Source organism: Gorilla gorilla, chromosome 1 (assembly GCF_029281585.2).
Source record: "Gorilla gorilla gorilla isolate KB3781 chromosome 1, NHGRI_mGorGor1-v2.1_pri, whole genome shotgun sequence".
NCBI lineage: Eukaryota > Metazoa > Chordata > Mammalia > Primates > Hominidae > Gorilla > Gorilla gorilla.
In genome coordinates, this window is record NC_073224.2 from 207777875 (window position 1) to 207799446 (window position 21572).

At 45.2% G+C, this 21572-nt stretch overlaps 1 protein-coding gene across 5 annotated transcripts in view; it reads right to left on the bottom strand.

Moving 5' to 3' along the window:
• Nucleotides 1-2262: 2262 nt before the first annotated feature.
• The window catches only part of KPNA6 (karyopherin subunit alpha 6), a 68677-nt gene continuing 49367 nt past the window's right edge, over nucleotides 2263-21572 (bottom strand). For 4 of the 5 annotated variants that reach the window (XM_019014408.4, XM_019014413.4, XM_055390652.2 and 1 more), the window contains 11 exons: nucleotides 21412-21511; nucleotides 20496-20590; nucleotides 19327-19458; nucleotides 18136-18224; nucleotides 16790-16889; nucleotides 16312-16475; nucleotides 15520-15598; nucleotides 12594-12719; nucleotides 11535-11662; nucleotides 8769-8947; nucleotides 2263-8122 (listed from right to left, as the gene is read on the bottom strand). In XM_019014408.4, coding sequence (XP_018869953.1) covers nucleotides 7935-8122; nucleotides 8769-8947; nucleotides 11535-11662; nucleotides 12594-12719; nucleotides 15520-15598; nucleotides 16312-16475; nucleotides 16790-16889; nucleotides 18136-18224; nucleotides 19327-19458; nucleotides 20496-20590; nucleotides 21412-21511 — 1380 coding nt within the window. In that variant the 3' untranslated portion in view covers nucleotides 2263-7934. Of the gene's footprint in view, nucleotides 8123-8768; nucleotides 8948-11534; nucleotides 11663-12593; nucleotides 12720-15519; nucleotides 15599-16307; nucleotides 16476-16789; nucleotides 16890-18135; nucleotides 18225-19326; nucleotides 19459-20495; nucleotides 20591-21411; nucleotides 21512-21572 lie in introns of those variants that run through there. The other variant, XM_063700737.1, reaches the window with a different exon arrangement.

Sequence of the window (21572 nt, forward strand, 5' to 3'; positions counted from 1 at the left end):
CATGAGCCTTTTCTCTACCCCACACTCTACAAAGTCTCACTGGGGTTAAAGTAGAAAAAACCCCCACAGTTCCCTACACATGAGATCACAATTCTGTATCCCCATTGCTGCTGGATAATGAAATCAAACCCAACAATCTTTGTGCCTGGAATTTGAAGCCTAAGAGATTTGGCTTTTGCCAAACCCAAAATTTTTTGAGGCCCAGTTCAAAGGTCACTTCAGAACCTTCCCAGTGCTCTGCAAACCGTGCTTGCTCCCTAGGTCTGCAGAGTTGTTACAGCATTAGCAGTGAGGTGTTGAAATTACTATTTACTTATAAGTCAGTGAATTTTGCAAGAACTGTTGGCTAAATAGTCTAGTCCCAGAGCCTCGCATCGGGCTGTGGGTAGAGAAGATTGTAAACTGTTGTGCTAATTGAGCGTTGGTTTAGGGCTGTTAGGATGTTAAATATTTCCCCCAAAGGCTCAGTGAAAGACTTCAGAGTCGTGCATGTTGGATTTCAGATTTTCAGATTGGGGAACCTCAACCGGTAAAATTTGAGAAAATCCCAAATTGGAAACACTTCTGGTCCCAAGCATGTTGGATAAGAGATATTCAACTTTTAGTATAATGATGGAACTGAGGCTCAGAAAGGTTGGAATCTAGGTGTCCTGAAACCAAGGCCCTGATTATTTCTAGAAAAGCATTCTGGAAATCTCTTGAGAAGGCACCATATAAATCAGGCCTTGATAGATTTCCATATAACAAGGGTGTTCTAGGTGAGATAAAGAACATAAAAATGTATGCATGGGGTGAGGGGTAGAGGATGTAGTAGAAGGGTCAACAATAGCCTAGAGGGGCCGGTTGGGTAATGAGAACAGGCAAGAATAATTGACAGAAACATAGGTTAACAAGTTACTTTCTCCTTTGCTATAAACAATATATAGCAACAATATTAGCACCTGCCAGAGTGAGGGAGAGGTGGTGATTGCAGTAAAATACAGCAGCTCTTGCACATTGTTACCAAGCAGAAACTCAGGCCGGGTAGGGCCAGATTGTATTTTTGTTTTTTTAGACAGGTTTTACTCAGCTGCTGGGGCTGGAGTGCAGTGATCATAATAGCTCACTGCAGACTCGACCACCTGGACTCAAGTGATCCCCTCGCCCCAGCCTCCCAAGTAGCTAGGATTACAGGCATGTGCCAACACAGCCAGCTAACTTTTAAATTTTTTTGTAAAGACAGATCTCACTTTGCTGCCCAGGCTGGTCTTGAACTCCTGGCCTCAAGTGATCCTCCTACCTTGGCCTCCCAAAGGGTTGGGATTACAGGCATGAGCCACAGTGCTTGGCCTCTTTTTAAAAATGGAGACTTCAGAACAGTCTTTTTCAAGACAGACATTTGATTTAAAAAAAAAATGTTGGCAACTAATTCAAACTTAAACACGCTCTGCCAAGCAAAACCTTCCTGTGGGTTCAATCAACTTTCTGGCTGCTTGTCTGTAATCTCTGCTTTAGGAATTATCTAAACTGAAGGGAGGAGTCTGTGAACTATTTGATCTTAAGAGGTTCAGGCTGGGCACGATGGCTCATGCCTGTAATCCCAGCACTTTGGGAGGCGGAGGCAGGCGGATCACCTGAGGTCAAGAGTTCAAGACCAGCCTGGCCAACGTGAAACCCCGTCTCTACTAAAAATACAAAAATTAGCTGGGCGTGGTGGCAGGCACCTGTAATCCCAGCTATTTGGGAGGCTGAGACAGGAGAATCGCTTGAACCCGGGAGGCAGAGGTTGCAGTGAACCGAGATCACGCCATTGTACTCCAGCCTGGATGCCAAGAATAAAAAACTCCGTTTCAAAAAAAAAAAAAAAGGTTCAAAGGGCTGTAGAGTGGTGCTGATGAAACTAAGTCAAAATCATTTAGAGAAACTCTAGAAAATGCAAACTAAACTACAGTGACAGCCACAGATCAGTGGTTGCTGGAGGTGGGGCAGAAAGGAGGGATTCTCAAGCGGGAAGCTTACAGCTTATGAAGGTCATAGATATATTCACTATCTTGTGGTTGTTTTATGGGTGCATATGTGTTTCAATTTATCAAAGTGTATATACTTTAAATATGTACAGTTTATTGTATGTCAATTATATTTCAATAAAGTCGATGAAAAAAACTTTACAGCAGGTGCAGGTTGGTACAACTCTTATTTCCACTGTTAAGCTACAAGTTTAAACACCTCCTCATTCTCTTCCCCCAAATCCAGTCTAGGGTCACTCCAAGCCAAAGAAGACAATTTAGAACTTTGCAACAGGTTTTTATTTTTGCTTTATATCTATTACAGTGTTTGAAACCTAAAGAAATACATTTTCTCTTCAAATTTGGATGTGTATATAAATAACATTTGTCTGGACTCAGCACACTCAATGCCATGTTTTCTTGGCCTATGTCTGCTCTGAAATCAAGCTGTGTCTGTCTACCCAGGGGCCCTGAGAACATGGAAAATAGAGTTTATTGTTATTAGAAAAATAAAAGCAAATGAATTTGCAAAGAAAAACCAGTGAGAAGGATTAGATTCATCTTCCAAGGGTCCATAGCTGGTAACCCAAGCCATTCTCGGGGGATATCCAGTCTCTTGAGTGGCTGGGACTCCATTACCCACTTTCCTTCTTTAATAGGTCAAAGGCAATTCCCACAAAAGCTGGCTTAAAAAGCCGACACCCAACTCCAGAGTCTGAGGGTTCATGAAGATGTGGACTTTTTTTTTTTTGAGACAAGAGTCTCATCCTGTCGCCCAGGCTGGCACAATCTTGGCTCACTGCAACCTCTGCCTCCTAGGTTCAAGAGATTCTCCTGCCTCAGCCTCCCACGTAGCTGAGATCACAGGTGCCCACCACCACACCTGGCTTGTTTTTTTTATTTTTTTATTTTTGTAGGGACGGGGTTTTACTATGTTGGTCAGGCTGGTTTTGAACTCCTAACCTCAAGTGATCTGCCCGCCTCAGCCTCCCAAAGTGCTAGGATTACAGGCATGAGCCACCGCGCCCAGCTGAAGATGTGGATTTTTTTTTTTTTTTTTTTTTTTTGAGATGGAGTCTCGCACTGTCACCCAAGCTGGAGTGCAGTGGCATGATCTTGGCTCACTGCAACCTCCGCCTCCTGGGTTCAAGTGATTCTCCTGTCTCAGCCTCCCAAGTGGCTGGGATTACAGGCGCCTGCCACCACGCCCAGCTAATTTTTTGTATTTTTATTAGAGATGGGGTTTCACTATGTTGCCAGGCTGGTCTCAAACTCCTGACCTCGTGATCCGCCCGCCTCGGCCTCCCAAAGTGCTGGGATTACAGGCATGTGCCACCGCGCCTGGCCAGATGTGGACTCTTTAAAGACATGCTCTGAGTCAGAGGTTCCCAGCCAGTGTTAGGATCTCTGAGAGCTTACTTCCTTCAATGCCCCCCAGGCCATGGCGTATATAATAGTTACAGGAGAACAGGGCTGGCATTCAGCAACAGGGTTCAGGTATGAGCTAATGTGGACATCAGAAGTCAGCCTGGCCCAGAGGCAGCTAGGCAGGCCACTAAGATACGCTACATAAACCTTTTCCCATGGTGTTCTGGGCCTAACATGTAATGCTGCCTCTTCTAACTCTCACAGCCTGCTTAGGTTCTGCACATAGCCCAGACCTGAAGCAAAGCGCCCTTGCAGAGAAAAAAATAACAGCTTTAATTCACAGATTTGGTTGGCCTTGACCTCAAGTTCTTCCTTTGCCACGGTCTAAATCAGGGTGTGGGGCTAGAGGACAGATAATGAGAGACTGAATCATTTATGAAGGCCCTGGCCAAAGAGCAGCTAGTGCCCACTACATGGATCCCAGCAGGGCCAAATTCTCAACTTGTTGGCTTAACAAAAGAATGAAAAAGCTCAAACAGAAAACATACTGGACAAGGTTGGTCCAGAACATGCAATCCTAAATGACTATGGAATAAATTTATTCTGAGCAATATCTCGGTCTCACACTCACTAAATTCTAGGGTAGTTCTATCAAAGATGTTTACCATGGTTTAGCGCACTGAGCCCTGCACCCTTCCCCAGGCTGCCAGGGAGGCAGAGAGGTACAAACATTCCTAATGCCCCAGTCAGCCTGTTCTCCCTATGGGGTCCCTGGATTACCTGCAGGGACCTGGGGGAAATTGGCTCCCTGTCTTCAGCTGAGAGTCTGGAATCTGAACCCTAGATGAATCTACTGAAGAATGCTCAAGATGATGGATACCAAGCTGAGTGAGTCTAGGGGAGAAGAGAGGCCTGAACAAAAGAGCTGGGGCCTTCAAAGAGGTGTATGAGAGGTGAGGTTAGTAGTGCCAGGCTTTCCTATCTTTTCCTTCTAGTTTGCTAGAAACAAGTACAACTTTAGGGTGTGGGGGGAAGGCAGGTAGACATGAAGAAATGGAAATACAGTTCATTCTGCTAGACATTTTAAACTGGTTTGGCTTGAGAAAAATAGAAAGTCTGTGCCTGAGAACCTTCTTTTCCTCTCCCTTATTTAAGTACAATAGCAGCTATAATCTGTGCAGTTCAGCTCCAAAAAACAGGGCTCCTGGAAGATGGCTTTCATGGCAGAGAGTTGATGGGGTAGATTAATGGGCTCTAGGTAAGGAGCAACACCAAGGGTCCCTGAAAACTGAGGCCAACACCTGCTCCCTGGGGGGGGCCATTTGTATTCCCTGACCCATGTAACAAGCCTGGCCAGCTGTGGGTGGAATCCATGTGGTTCTATCAGAAGGCTGCAGCCAACATCAAGGCCAGGCAGTCACCGGGATCAGCTGGGATCTGAAGGGAGGCTTCTAAGACCAGACACCCTGTTAGTACTAAAGATGATGATTTGGGGGTGGGATGCCTGGAGGAGCTGGCACCATTCAAAAAAGTATTGGAAAACATTAGCCAAGAAAAAGGCTCCTTGTCCCTCCTAATCCATATCCAGATACCCCCAACCAGAGATCTTAAAAAGGATAGACCAGCCATATGCCAACATGCCAGGATTCCAAAAGCATGCCTCAACTAATTAGGGTATTCCCTACAGCAGACTGGGGTAGGGGGGCTCCATCCTGGCAATAACCAGAGAGCCTTACCTCGCTTAGGCCAGGGTATGGAATCTAGATGAAGACTGTCCACAAACAGTGGCTCTCAAGCCTGGGCTAAATAAATAATATTTTGCTTCATTACATGGCCAAAGGAGAGGAGGAGATAGAAAAGATGATATTACTACCTCTGTGGGCTGGAAGAACTTCACCTGTTGGTTGAAAGGGGATTAAAGGAAGATAACAGGAAAACCTGGTCTGGAGAAGACCTAAATGAAAGCTCCTGGAGGCCACTTTTCTCTGATTAGAAATCTATCCTCACACTCTGCCCCTAGTAGACTTCAGCCTTTGGAGTTCTTAGGGAAAACTGGCTTTAAGCAGCAGCCAGATCACCAAAAACATTTTCCATCTGGTACAGGACCCGGAGCTGAAGCCAAAGTAGATTTTGGAGGAACAGCTGGACAAGCAGGATGTGTATGTCTTACACTAAGAAACTGGTCCCTATATCAGGGACTTAACTCTTACTTGAGATGTACAAAGTAGATCCTACTAAATTGCCCTTTGGAAGAGAACAATGGGCGGAGGTTGGGTAGGGGAAGGCTTTTTTTTTTTTTTTTTTTTTAACTGTAAGAGAATGGTTTTTTAATGGAGGTAGCAGGCCAAGTGAAAAAAAGATTCTGCCCCCTGCCTTCCTGGGAGATTGGGAGTTGGCAGCCATCATTCCCAAGCTGATGAGTGGCATCTGACTCACCAAGGTGGTACAACATGGGTGGGATTTTTCAAGGACAATTGCCAGACCTAAACCATCCTCCTCAGAAAATGGCTTTGAAGTGGGACTGCAGCACTAGGAGAGGGCAAATTCAAGACCAATGGCCAATAATAAGTACCTGAACTTTAGGTCTATAAGCAGAAGGGCATGGATTTCACCTGAGCTAGAAGGAGATGTGTAGCAATAGAAGCAAGAATGGCATTGTTTCAGAGGAAGGAAAAGCAGAGCTTGGAGCAGGATGCCTCTGACTAACCACAGTGGGGAGGTGGGGGTGGGGCAGACTGTGCCTTCAGCTCCACAGCTGGTCTACACCAACTTCCTCTACTCCCATCCAAACAGGTGGGCTTTACTATCATATGTAATCCACCCAGAGGCACAGGCAAGCCACTAAGGCAATGCACTATCGTAATTCAAACAGAAAGAAGAGGCATCTGGATTATAATTGTCACAAGGAAGGGAAAACCCAAACCAGGTACAAGGATCCCAAACAGGGAAGATAAGCAATAGCTCTAAAAAAAAAAAAAAAGCAGGCTACTAAGTTTCAGTGATAATAGATAATAGGAGAGGCAGCCATGGGTGATCAGTTATGTGGACAATGGCCATTGAGATTGAATTTGACAAGGCAAACTGCTTCTGAGTTTCCTGATACAAGCAGGATGTTCAGCAGTAAGGACAGAGTAGCAGAATTCACCAGGCCCTGAGGCCATCCTTGCTCCCTTCAGGTCCTGGGACAATCAGGCCACGCTGACCTGCTTTATGAAGGTTCCAGAGCTGAAGGTTGGTCCCAGGTGGTGGTCCAGAATCCAAGCAGAGAGGAAAAGGACCAAGCTCAGGCCTCCTGAGCGAGGAAGCATCCATATCTCTTTTTGGTCTTCCTCACAGTATCCTACTTACCGAAATGACAGACAGTTCTTCCTCTTGAGACCAATTAAGATTGACCTACCTAATATATAGAATATAAAAAAATACAGAACTTTTTGACATTCTCTCCTTTAGAAGTAAAATATACATGATCCAACTATGGAAGAGGAAGAAGAAGAAGAAGAAAGGCCAAAGGCAGGGATCCCTGACTATCCCAATACATGACACTCTCACTCCACCCTCCTCTGCAACTTACAGGTCACCAGAGCAAGGACTTTCTCCTCAGGAGAAAGGAAGGACCACAGCCCCCTATCTCAAGCTTAGGAGAAAATACAGCCACCTCAGAGGTTCTCTCAACCTCGAGGGGGAATTTTCAAGTAAACAAATGAAGTTGGGTCGCACCATTTGGAAGGTGAGTAGGAAATATGGGATCAGTAGCTACACGTGGGAAGCCCCATCTGAAGGCCTGTGCTCCTCCCCTGCACTCCCACTGGTATACTTGAGACACTTCAGGAGAGTGAGGAGGATCTCCCAAACTAAAGAGGTCTGGGCAAAGAGTCAGAGGGAGGGAGGGACCTTTGTTTCATGGTAGCCTCCCCAGCCTCTAGTCCCAGGCAATGCAGGCAGCTGGGTTTACTAAAACCAGGAACTTGTGGCTCTTGGGAAGAGCAATCTTAATACAAGAAAAATGTGCAAAAGAAAAAAAAATTAAATAACTCAATCCAAGCATACAAGATTAATATTCTGTCAGAGCAAGAACACTTTGTTTTGGATTTCTCCCTTCCCCTCCCACCTCCCACCTCTGGAATATACCGTCTGCTCAAGTACCCAAGATAAGAGTTACACATATCAGGGCAGAGGACCGGGAAGAATGAAAAAAGATAAAGGGAAGGAAGTCACCACTGAAGAAAAAAAGAAAAAAAATAAAAATAAAAAAAGGTGCAAATTGATTACCTTAGTCCTCCTTTGTCTACCCCTGGGCTCCTGGGTTAAAGACATGTGTGCAGCCAAAATATAGTGTAAGGAAGAAAAACCCAACACGTCCCCTTCTTGTCACAAAACCCAAAGGTGAGCCTCAGATGGTTCTGTCTGTCCAGAGGGTGCTCCCTCCAGGGAAGGGGGCGGAGCAGGTCAAGAGCACAGTCTCCAGGGCAGCAGAGGTGTGTGGTGGCTGATGGTGGGGACACTGGTTTCCCGCCCACCAGAGGGCTGCTCTTCCGCTGGCTGGTGGTGCTTCCCATCCCCTCCCCTCCCCGGAGGCAGATATTATAGCTGGAAGCCCTCCATGGGGGCCTCAGGCTGCTGGAAGATGAACTGCTGTTGCGTTTCATCGACTTGGGGAGCCAGGCTGCTATCATCGTCTTCTACACCAAAGTAGTGCTCAATGAGGTCGAAGGCCTTCTGGTAGATCTCCTGGTTCTCGTGGCTCTGGAGAAACTCAATTTTATCCAAGCCTACAGTAGTAAGAAGGAAGGAGAGGGAAGTGTGAGTGCTTTTCTATGGGCAGGTGAAACATTTACCTATTTTTCCTTCCCTGAGGTATGTTAGTGCTTACAAACACAAGTCATATGATCAGATCACTCTTGGACCTGAAAGGGGAGAGTTAAGATTTCTTCTCAAAACTACAGAATCCCAAAGGAAAGAGACCAAAATGTCAGTTACAGATGTTCTAGTCCTGATTCTGCTTTAAACTAGAAGCATGACCTGGGCAAATCATCAGCCTCTCAGGGATGAGTGATGAGTTAATTCAGCACTCTTATAGGTACAGCCTATCAGAAAGAGAACTGACCTATCACTCCTTAGAAGGAGAAGAAACTGGTGAGAGACAACTCTCAACTCAAAAGATGAGCCAAATCCAAATCCTAGCTGTACCCCAGCTACTCAGCACATCCTGATTATACTCATGGTAACGTCTGAAACCCTGTGGATGGTGAAACTTGGCTAGGGCAGGAGCTCTTAACTGTTCTGAAGACACAGACATCAGTCTCATGGAAGCTATGGATGCTTCCCAACCCACACTCCACCACCACCAACATATGTATACCACGTTGGAGGCCTACAGTCTCAGGTTCTGACCTAGATTGAGGAGAGGGCACATACCATAGGCTTCCTCTATGAGGCCACAATAAGGATTGACCCCTGAGCCACTGCGCTTGCCCTCTTGCTCTCCAAGCCGCAGGATGTTCTCCAGTCCATTGAGGGCCACTTGCACAATCTTCGAATCCATTACAGTCAGCAAGTCACACAGGGGTTTGATGCAGCCCAGTGAGACCAGGTACCTAGGGGCCAGAGACCAGGCAAGTGCTAAACTAGTACAGGACACATGAAGTGCTGGGCAGGTGCTCTGAACTCTCAGCAACCCACTCTTACTAATTTATTTTTTTATCTTTAAGAATTGTGAGGCCGGGCGCGGTGGTTCACACCTGTGATCCCAGCACTTTGGGAGGCTGAGGTGGGCGGATCACAATGTGAAGAGATCGCGACCATCCTGGCTAACATGGTGAAACCCCGTCTCTACCAAAAAAATTACCAAAAAAAAAAAAAAAAATTAGCCAGGTGTGGTGGCAGGCACCTGTAGTCCCAGCTACTCGGGAGGCTGAGGCAGGAGAATGGTGTGAACCTAGGAGGCAGAGCTTGCAGTGAGCCGAGATTACGCCACTGCACTCCAGCCTGGGCGACAGAGTGAGACTCCGTCTCAAAAAAAAAAAAAAAAAAAGAAAAGAAAAAAGAATTGTGCAACACCCCATTCCATGCCAGAGAATGAGAGTGTTCCCCAACCAAGTCTTTTTTTTTTTTTTGAGACAGGGTCTTGCTCTGTCACCCAGGCTGGGGTGCACTGGTGCGATCCCAGCTCACTGCAGCCTCCTGGGCTCAAGTGATCCTCCTGCCTCAGCCTCCCAAACAGCTGGGACTACAGGTGTGTGCCACCATTCTCAGCTAATTTATTTTTTATTTTTTGTAGAGACAAAGTCTCATTATGTTGTCCAGGCTGGTCTCAAATTCCTGGTCTCAAGCGATCCTCCCACCTTGACCTCCCAAAGTGCTGGGATTACAGGTGTGAGCCACTGCTCTTACTGAGCCTTGATAACCGCTTATCCTTTCTCTATCTCTCTACCTTCCTGTTGATATTGTTCTAGTTCATTTCACATGTGGTTGGTCTAGTTCATTTCACATGTGGATGCTACCAAACACTCCTCCTCCTTGCCTCTAATGTCTCCTTGGCTGCAATATTACCCCTCTGAACACATCACTTCCCTCCATAAAATTTTTCACAGGCTCCCTAATTCCCTGAACTCCAAATTCTATGGCACAACAATACCATAATACCACAAGCCAAGCCCAGCCCAGCCTGGATGCTCTGCAATCTGGCTCCTAGTTCCTTTCTAGCTCTGCCTCCCATTATTCCCTTCCAAGGACAATACATTCTAGTCACACTTGTAAAGGTCTCCAGGTTTCTGATTCCTGTACCTTTATTTATGCTTTTCCCTGTCTAAGAGGCCTTTTACAATCCCATATTTATCCTTCAAAGCTTAACTCAACAGCTATCTCTTTTCTCCTAAGACTTTATATATACTAACTATGCTCCCCTTAATAGGCAACAAGTGAAGGGCAAAACACTTAACTATTCCCACCACTTTCCACTAATGTTCAGATAATGGAAACTAAAATAAAAGAGTGCACAGGCCAGGTGGTTCATGCCTGTAATCCCAGCACTTTGGGAGGCCAAGGTGGGAGGATCATCTGACGTCAGGAGTTCAAGACCAGCCTGCTAACATGGTGAAACCCCGTTTCTACTAAAAATACAAAAAATTAGCTGGGCGTGGTGGCACGTGCCTGTAATCCCAGCTACTCAGGAGGCTAAAGCAGAAGAATCGCTTGAACCTGGAAGGCAGAGGTTGCGGTCTCAAAAAGAGCACACATACACAAAATAGCTTTCTATTCGCTTCTTTCAAGTCTCATATCCCAAATTAATTTCTCAAAGAAGCTGCTTTTTTGTTTGAGACAGGACCTTACTCTGTAGCAAATGCTGGAGTGTAGTGGCACAATCACGGCTTATTACAACTGTGACCTCCTGGGTTCAGGTGATCCTCCTGCTTCAGCCTACTGAGTAGCTGTGGCCACGGGCACACGCCACTACAACCTGCTAATTTTTACATTTTTGTACACATAAGACAAAGTCCCTATGTTGCCCAGGCTAGTCTTGAACTCCTGGGTTTAAAGGATCCTCCTGCTTCAGCTTCCCAAGGTGCTGGAATAACAGACATGAGCCACTACACCAGCTTGCTTTTTTTTTTTTTTTTTTTTTTGTGACAGACTCTGGCTCTGTCACTCAGGCTGGAGTGCAGTGGTACAATCACAGCTCACTGCAGCCTTGACCTTCCAGGCTCAAGCCATCCTCCCATCTCAGCTGGGACTATAGGCACATGCCACCACGCCTGGCTAATTTTTATATCTTTCGTAGAGACAGAGTCTTCTTATGTTGGTCAGGCTGAAGAACCTGTTTTGAGTGAGCCATAGCACGGTTCCCCTTCATTTGAATTGAGAACTACATAGATTTCAGTTCTCTGTTGGATAAGAAAAGGTAGAGAAAGGATGGATGTCCATGTCATGGTTCTCTTCTCCAGAAGGGAAAACTGGTAAACTGTTAAAGTGTCACTGGAATCTGGAATAGATTCCCACATGGCTTACATGGAATCTATTCCAGATTCTAGTGACACTGTAGCAGTTTACCAGTAAAATTCTATTACAGTGAGACTAGGGGGCAGACCTGTCTGAGCAAGAGCAGTTTATAGGTCACCTGTAAACCATGAGCAAACAGGGAGAGCATCCATTATCATTCAAGACAACGGGAAAGGAATGTAATACCTGATCTGCTCAGGGGTTCCTCCTGATGTGGCATTGGTGATGGCCCAGGCTGCCTCTTTCCTTGTACGAAACTCTGCTTTCTGAAGGATTTCAATCAACACAGGGAAGATATTTGCATCTATAACAGCCTGAGAGAGAATTGAGAGGAGGCAGATGGAAGGAGAAAGTCATTTCAGCATGATAAATAAATCTAGTCCCCAAATCAGCTAAGACTTAGACATCTTCCCCATTCTGGGAGTTTTCTTTTGTTCTTCCTATATAGGTGACAGGCTACTACAGAAGAACCCAGTTTTGGTTACACAGCTTCTTTGACCAATAGTACACACTGACTCCAATTTCTTTCTTTCTTTTTTTTTTTTCTGAGACAGTCTTGCTCTGTCGCCCAGGCTGGAGTGCAGTGGCGCGATCTCGGCTCACTGCAAGCTCCACCTACCAGGTTCACGCCATTCTCCTGTCTCAGCCTCCCGACTAGCTGTGACTACAGGCGCCTGCCACCACGCCCGGCTAATTTTTTTTTTTTTTTTGTATTTTTAGAAGAGACATGGTTTCACCACGTTAGCCAGGATGGTCTTGATCTCCTGACCTCGTGATCCGCCCACCTCAGCCGCCCAAAGTGCTGGGATTACAAGCATGAGCCACCACGCCCAGCCCCTCTTTTTTTTTTTGAGACGGAGTCTCGCTCTGTTGCCCAGGCTGGAGTGCAGCGGCGTGATCTCACCTCACTGCAACCTTTGCCTCTTGGGTTCAAGCAATTCTCCTGCCTCAGCCTCCCGAATAGCTGAGATTACAGGCGTCTGCCACCACACCCATCTAATTTTTGTATTTTTAGTACAGATGGGGTTTCACCATGTTGGCCAGGATGGTCTCAAACTCCTGACCTCATGATCTGCCCACCTCGGCCTCCCAAAGTGCTGGGACTACAGGCGTGAGCCACCGTGCCCGGCTAATTGACTCCTATTTTTAAAGGGAAACAAATTCTTTCTTCTGAAAGCAAATATTCCAACAACCTCCCAAGTTCCTATGACTTCCCATGCCCCTTGACTTCCCTGCCTGTTTTACCTGTATTTGAGCCCTGTTGCCAGCAGTAATATTTGAAATAGTCCAGCAAGCTTCCTTCCGAATTGATTCCTTGGGACTGCTCAACAAGTGGAGAAGGCAAGGTAGGGCTGAACAGTTAAGAATGACCTAGAACACCAAAAGCACAGGAAACAAAAGAAAAATTAAACTGTTTTTAATTTTTTTTATGTTTTTCTTTCTTTTTTGTTGGTTTTTTTTTTTTTTTTTTTGAGACACAGTCTCGCTCTGACGCCCAGGCTGGAGTGCAATGGCACAATCTCGGCTCACTGCAACCTCCGCCTCCCAGGTTCAAGTGATTCTCCAGCCTCAGCCTCCCAAGATGCTTGGATTACAGATGCCCACCACCACGCCTGGAAAATTTTTCTATTTTTAGTAGAAATGGGGTTTCATCATGTTGGCCAGGCTGGTCTCGAGCTCCTGACCTCAGATGATCTGCCTGCCTCGGCCTCCCAAAGTGTTGGGATTACAGGCGTGAGCCACTGTGCCCGGCCTCATTTTTTTTCTTGAAATAGGGTCTCACTTTGTTGCCTAGGCTGGAGTGCAGTGGCATGATCACGGCTTACTGCAGCCTTGACCTCCCAGTCTCAAGCAATGCTTCTACTTCAGCCTCCTGAGTAGCTGGGGACTCCTGAGTAGCAGGGGGCCACCGCACTCTGCTAATTAAAAAACATTTTTTTTTTTTGTAGAGACAGGGTCTTCCCATGTTGCAGGGCTGGTCCCAAACTTCTGGGCTCAAGTGATCCTCCCGCCTCAGCCTCCCAAAGTGCTGGAATTACAGGCATGAGCCACTGCACCTGGCCCAGGTAAACTGGACTTAATCAAAATGAAAAACTTTTGTGCATCAAGACATTGGAGTAAGCTGGGCACAGTGGTATGCACCTGCAGTCCAGCTACTCAGGAGGCTGAGGCAGTAGGATCACCTCAGCACAGGAGTTCAAGGCCAGCTGGGGCAACATAGTGAGACCCTCTAAAAAAAAATTAAAAAAGAAAAGAAAGTTGGTCTGGGTGAGGTGGCTTAAGGCCTGTAATCCCAGCACTTTGAGAAGCCAAGGTGGGAGGATTGCTTAAGCCCAGTAGTTCAAGAGTAGCCTGGGCAACATGGTAAAACCCTGTCTCTCCAAAAAAAACAAATTCAAAAAATTAGCTAGGCATGATGGTGCATGCCTGTAGTCCCAGCTACTTGGGAGGCTGAGGTGGAAGGATTGCTTTGAGCTCAGGAGGCAGAGGTCGCAGTGAGCCGAGATGGCATCATTGCACTCTAGCCTGGGTGACAAAGACAGACTCTGTCTCAATTTTAAAAAATTAAATAAGTTAAAAGTTTTTTTTTTTTAAAGACATCAAAGTTAAAAGATAAAACCACAGAACAAGAGAAAATATTTGCAAAACATGTGTCTGATAAGAGATTAATATCCAGAACTTATGAAGAACTCCTAAAATTGAACAACCAGAAAACTCAACAACCCAATTAAAACATGAGCAAAAGACTTGAATAGACATGTGTCCAAAACAAAAAAAATACACAGATGGCCAATAAGCATATGAAAAGATGCTCAACATTACCAATCATTAGAAAAATGCAAATCAAAACCACAATCAAATATCACTTCACACCCATTAGGGTGGGTATTATCAAAAAAAAAAAAAAAAAAAAAAAAACGGAAAATAACAACTGTTGGCAAGGCTGTGGGGAAACTGGAACATGCTGCATTGTTGGTGGGAATGTAAGACGGCATAGCAGCTGTGCAGAACAGTATGGTGTCCCCTCAAAAAAATTAGGCATAAAATTAGAACATGATCCAGCAATTCCACTCTGGGTATATACCCAAAAGGACTGAAAACAGGGACTTGAACAAATATTTGTACACCAATGTTCATAGCAGCATTATTCACAATAGCCAAAAGGTGGAAACAACCCAAATGTCTATCGATGGATAAATAAAATATGGTATATACATACAGTGGAATATCATTCAGCCTTTCAATGGAGTTCTGATGCATGCTACAACATGGACGAATTTTAAAGATACCAGGCTAAGTGAAATAAACCAGACGAGAAAGAATAAACACTGTATGATTCCACTTACATGAGGTACTTAGAGCACTCAAACTCACAGAGACAGAAAATAGAATGGTGGTTACTAGGCACTAGGGGAAGGGAGAATGGGGAGTTACTGTTTAATGTGTACGGTTTCAGTTTGAGATGATAAAAAATTTCTGTAGCTGGCTAGTGGCAATAACGGAAAAACAATGTGAATGTATTTTATGCCAATGGTTAAAATGGTAAATTTTATGTTGTATTTTAAAGTACATGCATATACATATACAAAGTAACCCAGAAAATGAGTGTGTGGGTTTGAGTGTTTGAGTGAGACTACTCACCTGTTAAGAAACCTGTCCAGAATCCCACAGAATTATGCCCACTACTCAAAACCCAAAGAATACCCAAATCTCTAGCCTTTGAGCAGGGGAACTTTGTTTACTATGCCTTCACCAGAAGGGTTACTTACAAAAGATTATTCCAAGGTCCATGATATCCATGAGACCTTAAAGATCTAGGAAGTAGGGGTGGAGTTCCATAGCTTTCAGTATCTCAAAGGGACCATGACTCAAACTTAACTACCTCACAATGTCCCAGGTGGTAAGTCCAGTTATTCCATTTAGTTTTCCTTCACCCATTAGATGATGATTTGTTCCCAATTTATGTAAGAAAAGAAGGAACCAAGTTTCCCATGACTGCTTAGAGAATAACAGAGCTGGAACTTTTCACTCAAGCCCACACTTACTTTCTTAGACCATAGTGCCTCCCATCAGGACCACAGTCCTTTGCAGGAAAGGCTTTTGTCCACAGGCAGCTCTCCACAAGCTCTTCCATAGTTGGTCTAAGATCCTGCACCCTCCTCTTTCTTACCTGGGTCTGGATGTCATCCCCAGTGACGATGTTACCCACGGCTCTCAGGGCAGGAGAAGCCACTTTGTAATCATTGTGCCTACAGAGGAGGGAGATCTGATCAGCAGAAGGCCAGCACACCATTTTCGGCCCTGCTGATTCTTTCTCTTTAGTCTGAGCCTGGAGAAGCTTAAGGAACCTGTACCCTTTTTTTTCTTTTTTCTTTTTTTTTTTGAGACAGAGTCTCGCTCTGTCGCCCAGGCTAGAGTGCAGTGGCGCGATCTCGGCTCACTGCAAGCTCTGCCTCCCGGGTTCATGCCATTCTCCTGCCTCAGCCTCCCGAGTAGCTGGGACTACAGGTGCCCGCCACCACGCCCGGCTAATTTTTTGTATTTTTAGTAGAGACAGGGTTTCACCGTGTTAGCCAGGATGGTCTTGATCTCCTGACCTTGTGAGCCACCCGCCTCAGCCTCCCAAAGTGCTGGGATTCTTTTTTTTCCTTTGAGACGGAGTCTTGCTCTGTCACCCAGGCTGGAGTGCAATGGCGCAATCTCAGCTCACTGCAACCTCTGCCTCCCAGGTTCAAATGATTCTCCTGCCTCAGCCTCCCAAGTAGCTGGGATTACAGGCGCCTGCCACCGCGCCCAGCTAATTTTTGTATTTTTAGTAGAGACGGGATTTCACTATGTTGGTCAGGCTGGTCTCGAACTCCTGACCTTGTGATCCGCCCACCTTGGCATCCCAAAGTGCTGGGATTATAAGCATAAGCCACTGTGCCCAGCCAGAACGTGTACCCCTTGTAAGACCACTCACATCAGCAGCTCTACCAATCTCCGGCAGACTCCGGAGTCTATGACTGCCTGGATCTTCTCATTGGGGCCATCGGACAGATAAGAAAGGGCCCAGCAAGCATCTGCCAGCAAGTCCGAGTCGCTGCTGAAGAGTAGGCGAGACAGTACAGGCAAACAAGGAGAGACCTGTGGGAAGCAGAGTGAGAAAGACTCATAGGGGGACAAGACTATATCAGCTCTATCACAAACCCTAACATTGCAACCACCGCCCCCACAATACACACACACAAGTAATTCCAGACCCTAGGGATCGCTACTACATTAAACATTTAGGTCTACCTTTTCACTTTACTATCCAGGTACACAAGATCATCTACTTCACTAACAATTGCTTCTTTCAGTTTCCCATGATTTGAGACTCCAAGGAGTAGCCCAAAGACTTAAAAACTCCATATGAAGGAACCTGATGTCACTCAGGGTCTAGTAAGTAGCTCTCTCACCTTTGCAAACTCTGGGGGTGGGTTCTTCCCTCGGCAGAGATTTGACAGGGCCCAGACCGCATTCCGTGTCATCGTCAGTCGTGTGGACTTGGTAAGGAGTCTGAAGGAAACAGCAAAGCCAGATCCTGAGCACTGAGGCCTTGGCATAGGACTGTTGCCAATGAACCCAGAGACAAATCCAATGAGACCTCTCAGACTCTAGCAGCCTGTTTCTTCCTACTCATAGACCTAAGTTAATAGAGCTGGTATAGGTTAGGAGGCCAACCTCTATACAGAGTATTCATTTCAGGACCAGCTGTGGCTAGTTAATACCATAGATAATAGGGACGAAACAGAGGGCTAGATCTGGAGTAAGCCTGTAAAGCTTCTAAAGTGGGATATATCATGCCCGTAACCCTGGCCACAAGTCCAGGACAAGGAATGGTGTTCCCTGGAAATAAAAGCTAAAAGTCTAAGAAATAAAAGCTATAGGTCTACTGTGAGAGCTTTAGCCACACAGTATGGAATAATTTTCTGTGAAGGGTCCAAGAAAGTGACAGTGGTAGGCTATGAGACTGCGGTCTCTGAAGAATAGTTCATTCATCTGTTTTGGTTTAGGCATAGTTTACTCTAAGGGCACGGAGGGAAGGATGGGAGAAGGATACAATGACGCTTCACGGGGTCTTTGATCTATAATTTACGACAGAGCTGTCTGATGTATGTATGCAAAACCCCATAGCAAATCAATGCATTTTGTAGAGAAGGTTGGATTTTTCCAGGTGGGCTAGTCCTGCCTCTCTCCCCTGGCTCACCAATGAGGAGGATATGAGGATATGACTAACATGAGGTTCTGCAGTGCCATGAAGTGAGGAACAAGATCCTTCTTGGCAGATGGGTGGCACAATCTTTTTTTTTTTTTTTCACTCTTTTGCCCAGGCTGAAGTGCAGTGGTGTGATCAATCACAGCTCACTGCAGCCTTGATCTCCCTGGGCTCAGGTGATCCTCCCTGCCTCAGCCTCCCAAGTAGCTGAGTCTACAGGTGCATGCCACCACACCTGGCTAACTTTTGTATTTTTTGTAGAGTTGGGGTTTCACCATGTTGCCCAGACTGGTTTTGAACTCTAGGATCAAGGGATCCACCTGCTCTGGCCTACCAAAGTGCTGGGATTATAGGCATAAGCCACCATGCCCGGCCACAACCTTCTCAATCTCCAAAGATACCTATCTTTTACTTTGGCAATCAGAATGCATTTTTATAGTTTTTGCACTTACCTATCATCTTAAGGAATCAAGTATGCTGCCCCCAAATGACCTGTCACGTGGCCACCCGGTAGACGCCCAGGTACAGATGATTATAATTACTCACGTTAACAAAGGATTAAGGATGGAACAGTTCAAGACGTAATCTCGGCAAACAGAGCTATCTCCAGCTATGTTTCCCAGTGCCCAGACTGCCTGAAAAGGGGATAATGAAACTGTCACCCACAAAGCTTGGTACTTCTGTGAGTACTTTATAGCCACAACTGCAAAGTGAGTACCCACCAGGATGAGAATGATGTCAAGGCCCCAAATATACTACACAAGCTCAGGTAACCTCCCTATTGAAATTATTACTGAGCACTTGTTCTACAACGACCTATCCCTGGGAGCTCCTGGTTCAGCAGGGAAAGACAGGCTGCCATCTGTACTATAGCCACAGAAGCCAAAACAATATCGCCCAGAAAAGGAGAAAGTAATCAGAAAGTTGCATTTTTTTTTTTTTTTTTTTTTTTTTTGAGACGGAGTCTCGCTCTGTCACCCAGGCTGGAGTGCAGTGGCGCAATCTCTGCTCACTGTAACCTCCACCTCCCGGGTTCAAGTGATTCTCTTGTCTCAAGCCTCCTGAATAGCTTGGATTACAGGCAAGCGCCACGATGCCCAGCTAATTTTTTAGTATTTTTAGTAGAGATGGGGTTTCACCATGTTGGTCAGGCTGGTCTTGAACTCCTGACCTCGTGATCTGCCCACCTCGGCCTCCCAAAGTGCTGGGATTATAGGTATGAGCCACCGCGCCTGGCGAAAGTTGCACTCTTGTAGCTGCCTTGGACCAAGTCTATATGTAGTAATAGAGAAAAGAGCCCACTACCACTCTCCAATTCTATCCAACTAGCAAGAATTCAATGGGAGAAATGGAAGTTGTATCTTTATCTCCATGATTTGTGGGTACTCAGATATGGGTACTGTGGTGTCTTTTTTCCAATGGCACTTCCAACAACAAATGTATAGAGTTTTTTCCACATCAACCACCCATTCTCTGATACCAACCATGTGTCCAACGATTTAATTCAATTCTGACACTAACAGCTAGAGTTAATGCAGACTCCGCAGGTTAGTCCCACAAGATTGCCCCAACTTGAGATACCAGTTGCAAGTCCCAGGGGCCATCTGTACTTGACACTCCTATCACTCAGGAAATTCCAAGAGTTTTAACACTGTGCCAAGAACCAGGACAAAGACCAAATATATTTTTTATTATACCACAGGTACTATAAAGAATCACACCAAATCTAAGCATTACCTGTTCCTGAACATCCTCAAAGTCTGAATTAAGCAGCTCTATAAAAATGGGGACAGCCCCTGCTTCAATGACAATTTTGGTCTGCTGAGAGGTTCCAGAGGCAATATTCGTTAGAGCCCAGGCAGCTTCAAACTGAAAGTGAGATTAAGCAATGATTGAAAGGTCATTTTAGACTGAGCAGCCATGCCTATCAGCCGGTTCAGAACAGTAAGCCTCCTGCCCATGAATTTAAAAAACCAAAACAAAACCTCAAAAACACAAGCAAGCCTCTTGCCCACGAATTTAAAACACACACACATAAAATACAAGCCTTTCCCCTCCCGTCTTTAGAGAGTGGGAAGATGCAGTGATGTGATATAGATGAGAATAAGACATTGGGCTTCCAGGGTCCCAGGTTTAGTCCTGCACTACCACAACACCCATGCATCCTTTGCCAGGTCACTCTTTTATTTCCTGAGCTTCACTTTCTTCATTTCTGAAATGAGGATTAGAATGAAATGGGCCTCTCAAAGTCCCTTTCAGCTGAGTTCTGGCAAGTTCCAACGGATTGACCCATCACCCATCTCTGAAACAAGAGACCCAGAGAGGCTAAACAATTTGCCTCAGGGCACACAGGTAGTGGACTATACCCTCTGATTTATAACTGAATGATCAGTCTATCATAGTCTGGTGCCTTTCCTTTGAAATTGTTTTAAGGAAGAGATTCTGGCTGTGAGGGAACTGATGGTTTCTCCTGAATGTTTCCTAACATTACTTTTGTACTTCCTGAGAGATATGTCAATAGAAGCATCCCACTGCAATTTCTTGGAAGTAGGGCTTTCATCTAATAACCCCTTCCCAGTAGTGGGGGACTGGGGGTGGGGTGGGGATAAGTAATGGGTACAAAAAAACCCAGAAAGAATTAATAAGACCCACTATTTGGTAACACAATAGGGTGACTATAGTCAATAATAACTACACAATTTAAAATAACTTAAAGTGTATAATTGGATTGTTTGTAACTTAAAGGATAAATGCTTGAGGAAATGGATACCCCATTCTCCATGATTTGCTTATTTCAAATTGCATGCCTGTGTCAAAACATTTCATGTACCCCATAAATATATATACCTACTATGTATCCTCCCAAAATTAAAAGACAAAACAAACCCCTTCCCTTCAGGCCTCACCTGTAATGTACAATTCTCATTCCTCTTCAGAAACTCCACGAACCGATCCACCACTCTTGGAGTGTTGATAACTTCATCTATTGGAGGACTAGGCTCTGGATAAGGGAGAAGGGAAAATAAAAACACAGGAGAAGCTTTTGCTGATCCCTTCATGGGGGTCAGCTTGCAATCCTTCTTAGACACTTCTGACCACCCTTACAAACATTCCCAAACTCCCTTCTGGTAAGGTGGTTTTAACAATATCTACTCGTCTTTGAACTGTATAATACAGCTGGAATGTTAAAGAGTAAAGCCAATCCTAATTTAAGAATGCTCATCTTTGGCTTACTAAATGTAAGCAAAGAAAGGTGTGGGAGAGAGAACCGCCTAAGGGATGAACAACCATGGTCTACACATTTCCCTTTCAAGAAAGACCAGTACTCTCTTCTTGGGAAGACTATTTGATATACTGAAACAAGAGGTATTTTTCCAATCATACATTAAATTTTTTTATTAAGTACCTATGGTGTGCCACACAGTTCTAGGTACAGAGGACACAGGAGGGAACAAAAACAAAAGTCTCTGCCCTCAGAGAGCTTATATCCTAGTGGGAAGAGTCATTTTATTATGTTAGAAGATAAATATAATGGGGGGAGAGGAGGAGAATATGTAGGGCAAGGTAAAAAGATAAAACTGTTGAAGGTAGGATTTAATCATAGGAGTAAGGGAGTTGCTACAAAGATATCTGGGAATAGAGGACATCAGGCAGACGAAGTATCCAGTGTGAAGGTAGCAATGTGTCTATCTTGTACAAGCAACACCAAGGTCAGTAGGGCTAGAGCAGAATGAGTGAGGGCACGTGTAAGTTGATGACATCAGTGAAGAGAAAAGAGGCTAAATCATATAAGGCCTCTCTGACAAGGGCCAGGCTTTGTACCTTTGGAGAGCAGTTTCCGGAATTTCTGTGTGGTTGCTAACTGCAGGTCAGAATCATCAGAAAAGAGCATCTCCACCATCTCTCTTGTGATCACACTCTCCTAGAACATAAAACAAGTTTAGGACTTTGCAAACCAACATTAGAGCCAGATGTGAGCACAT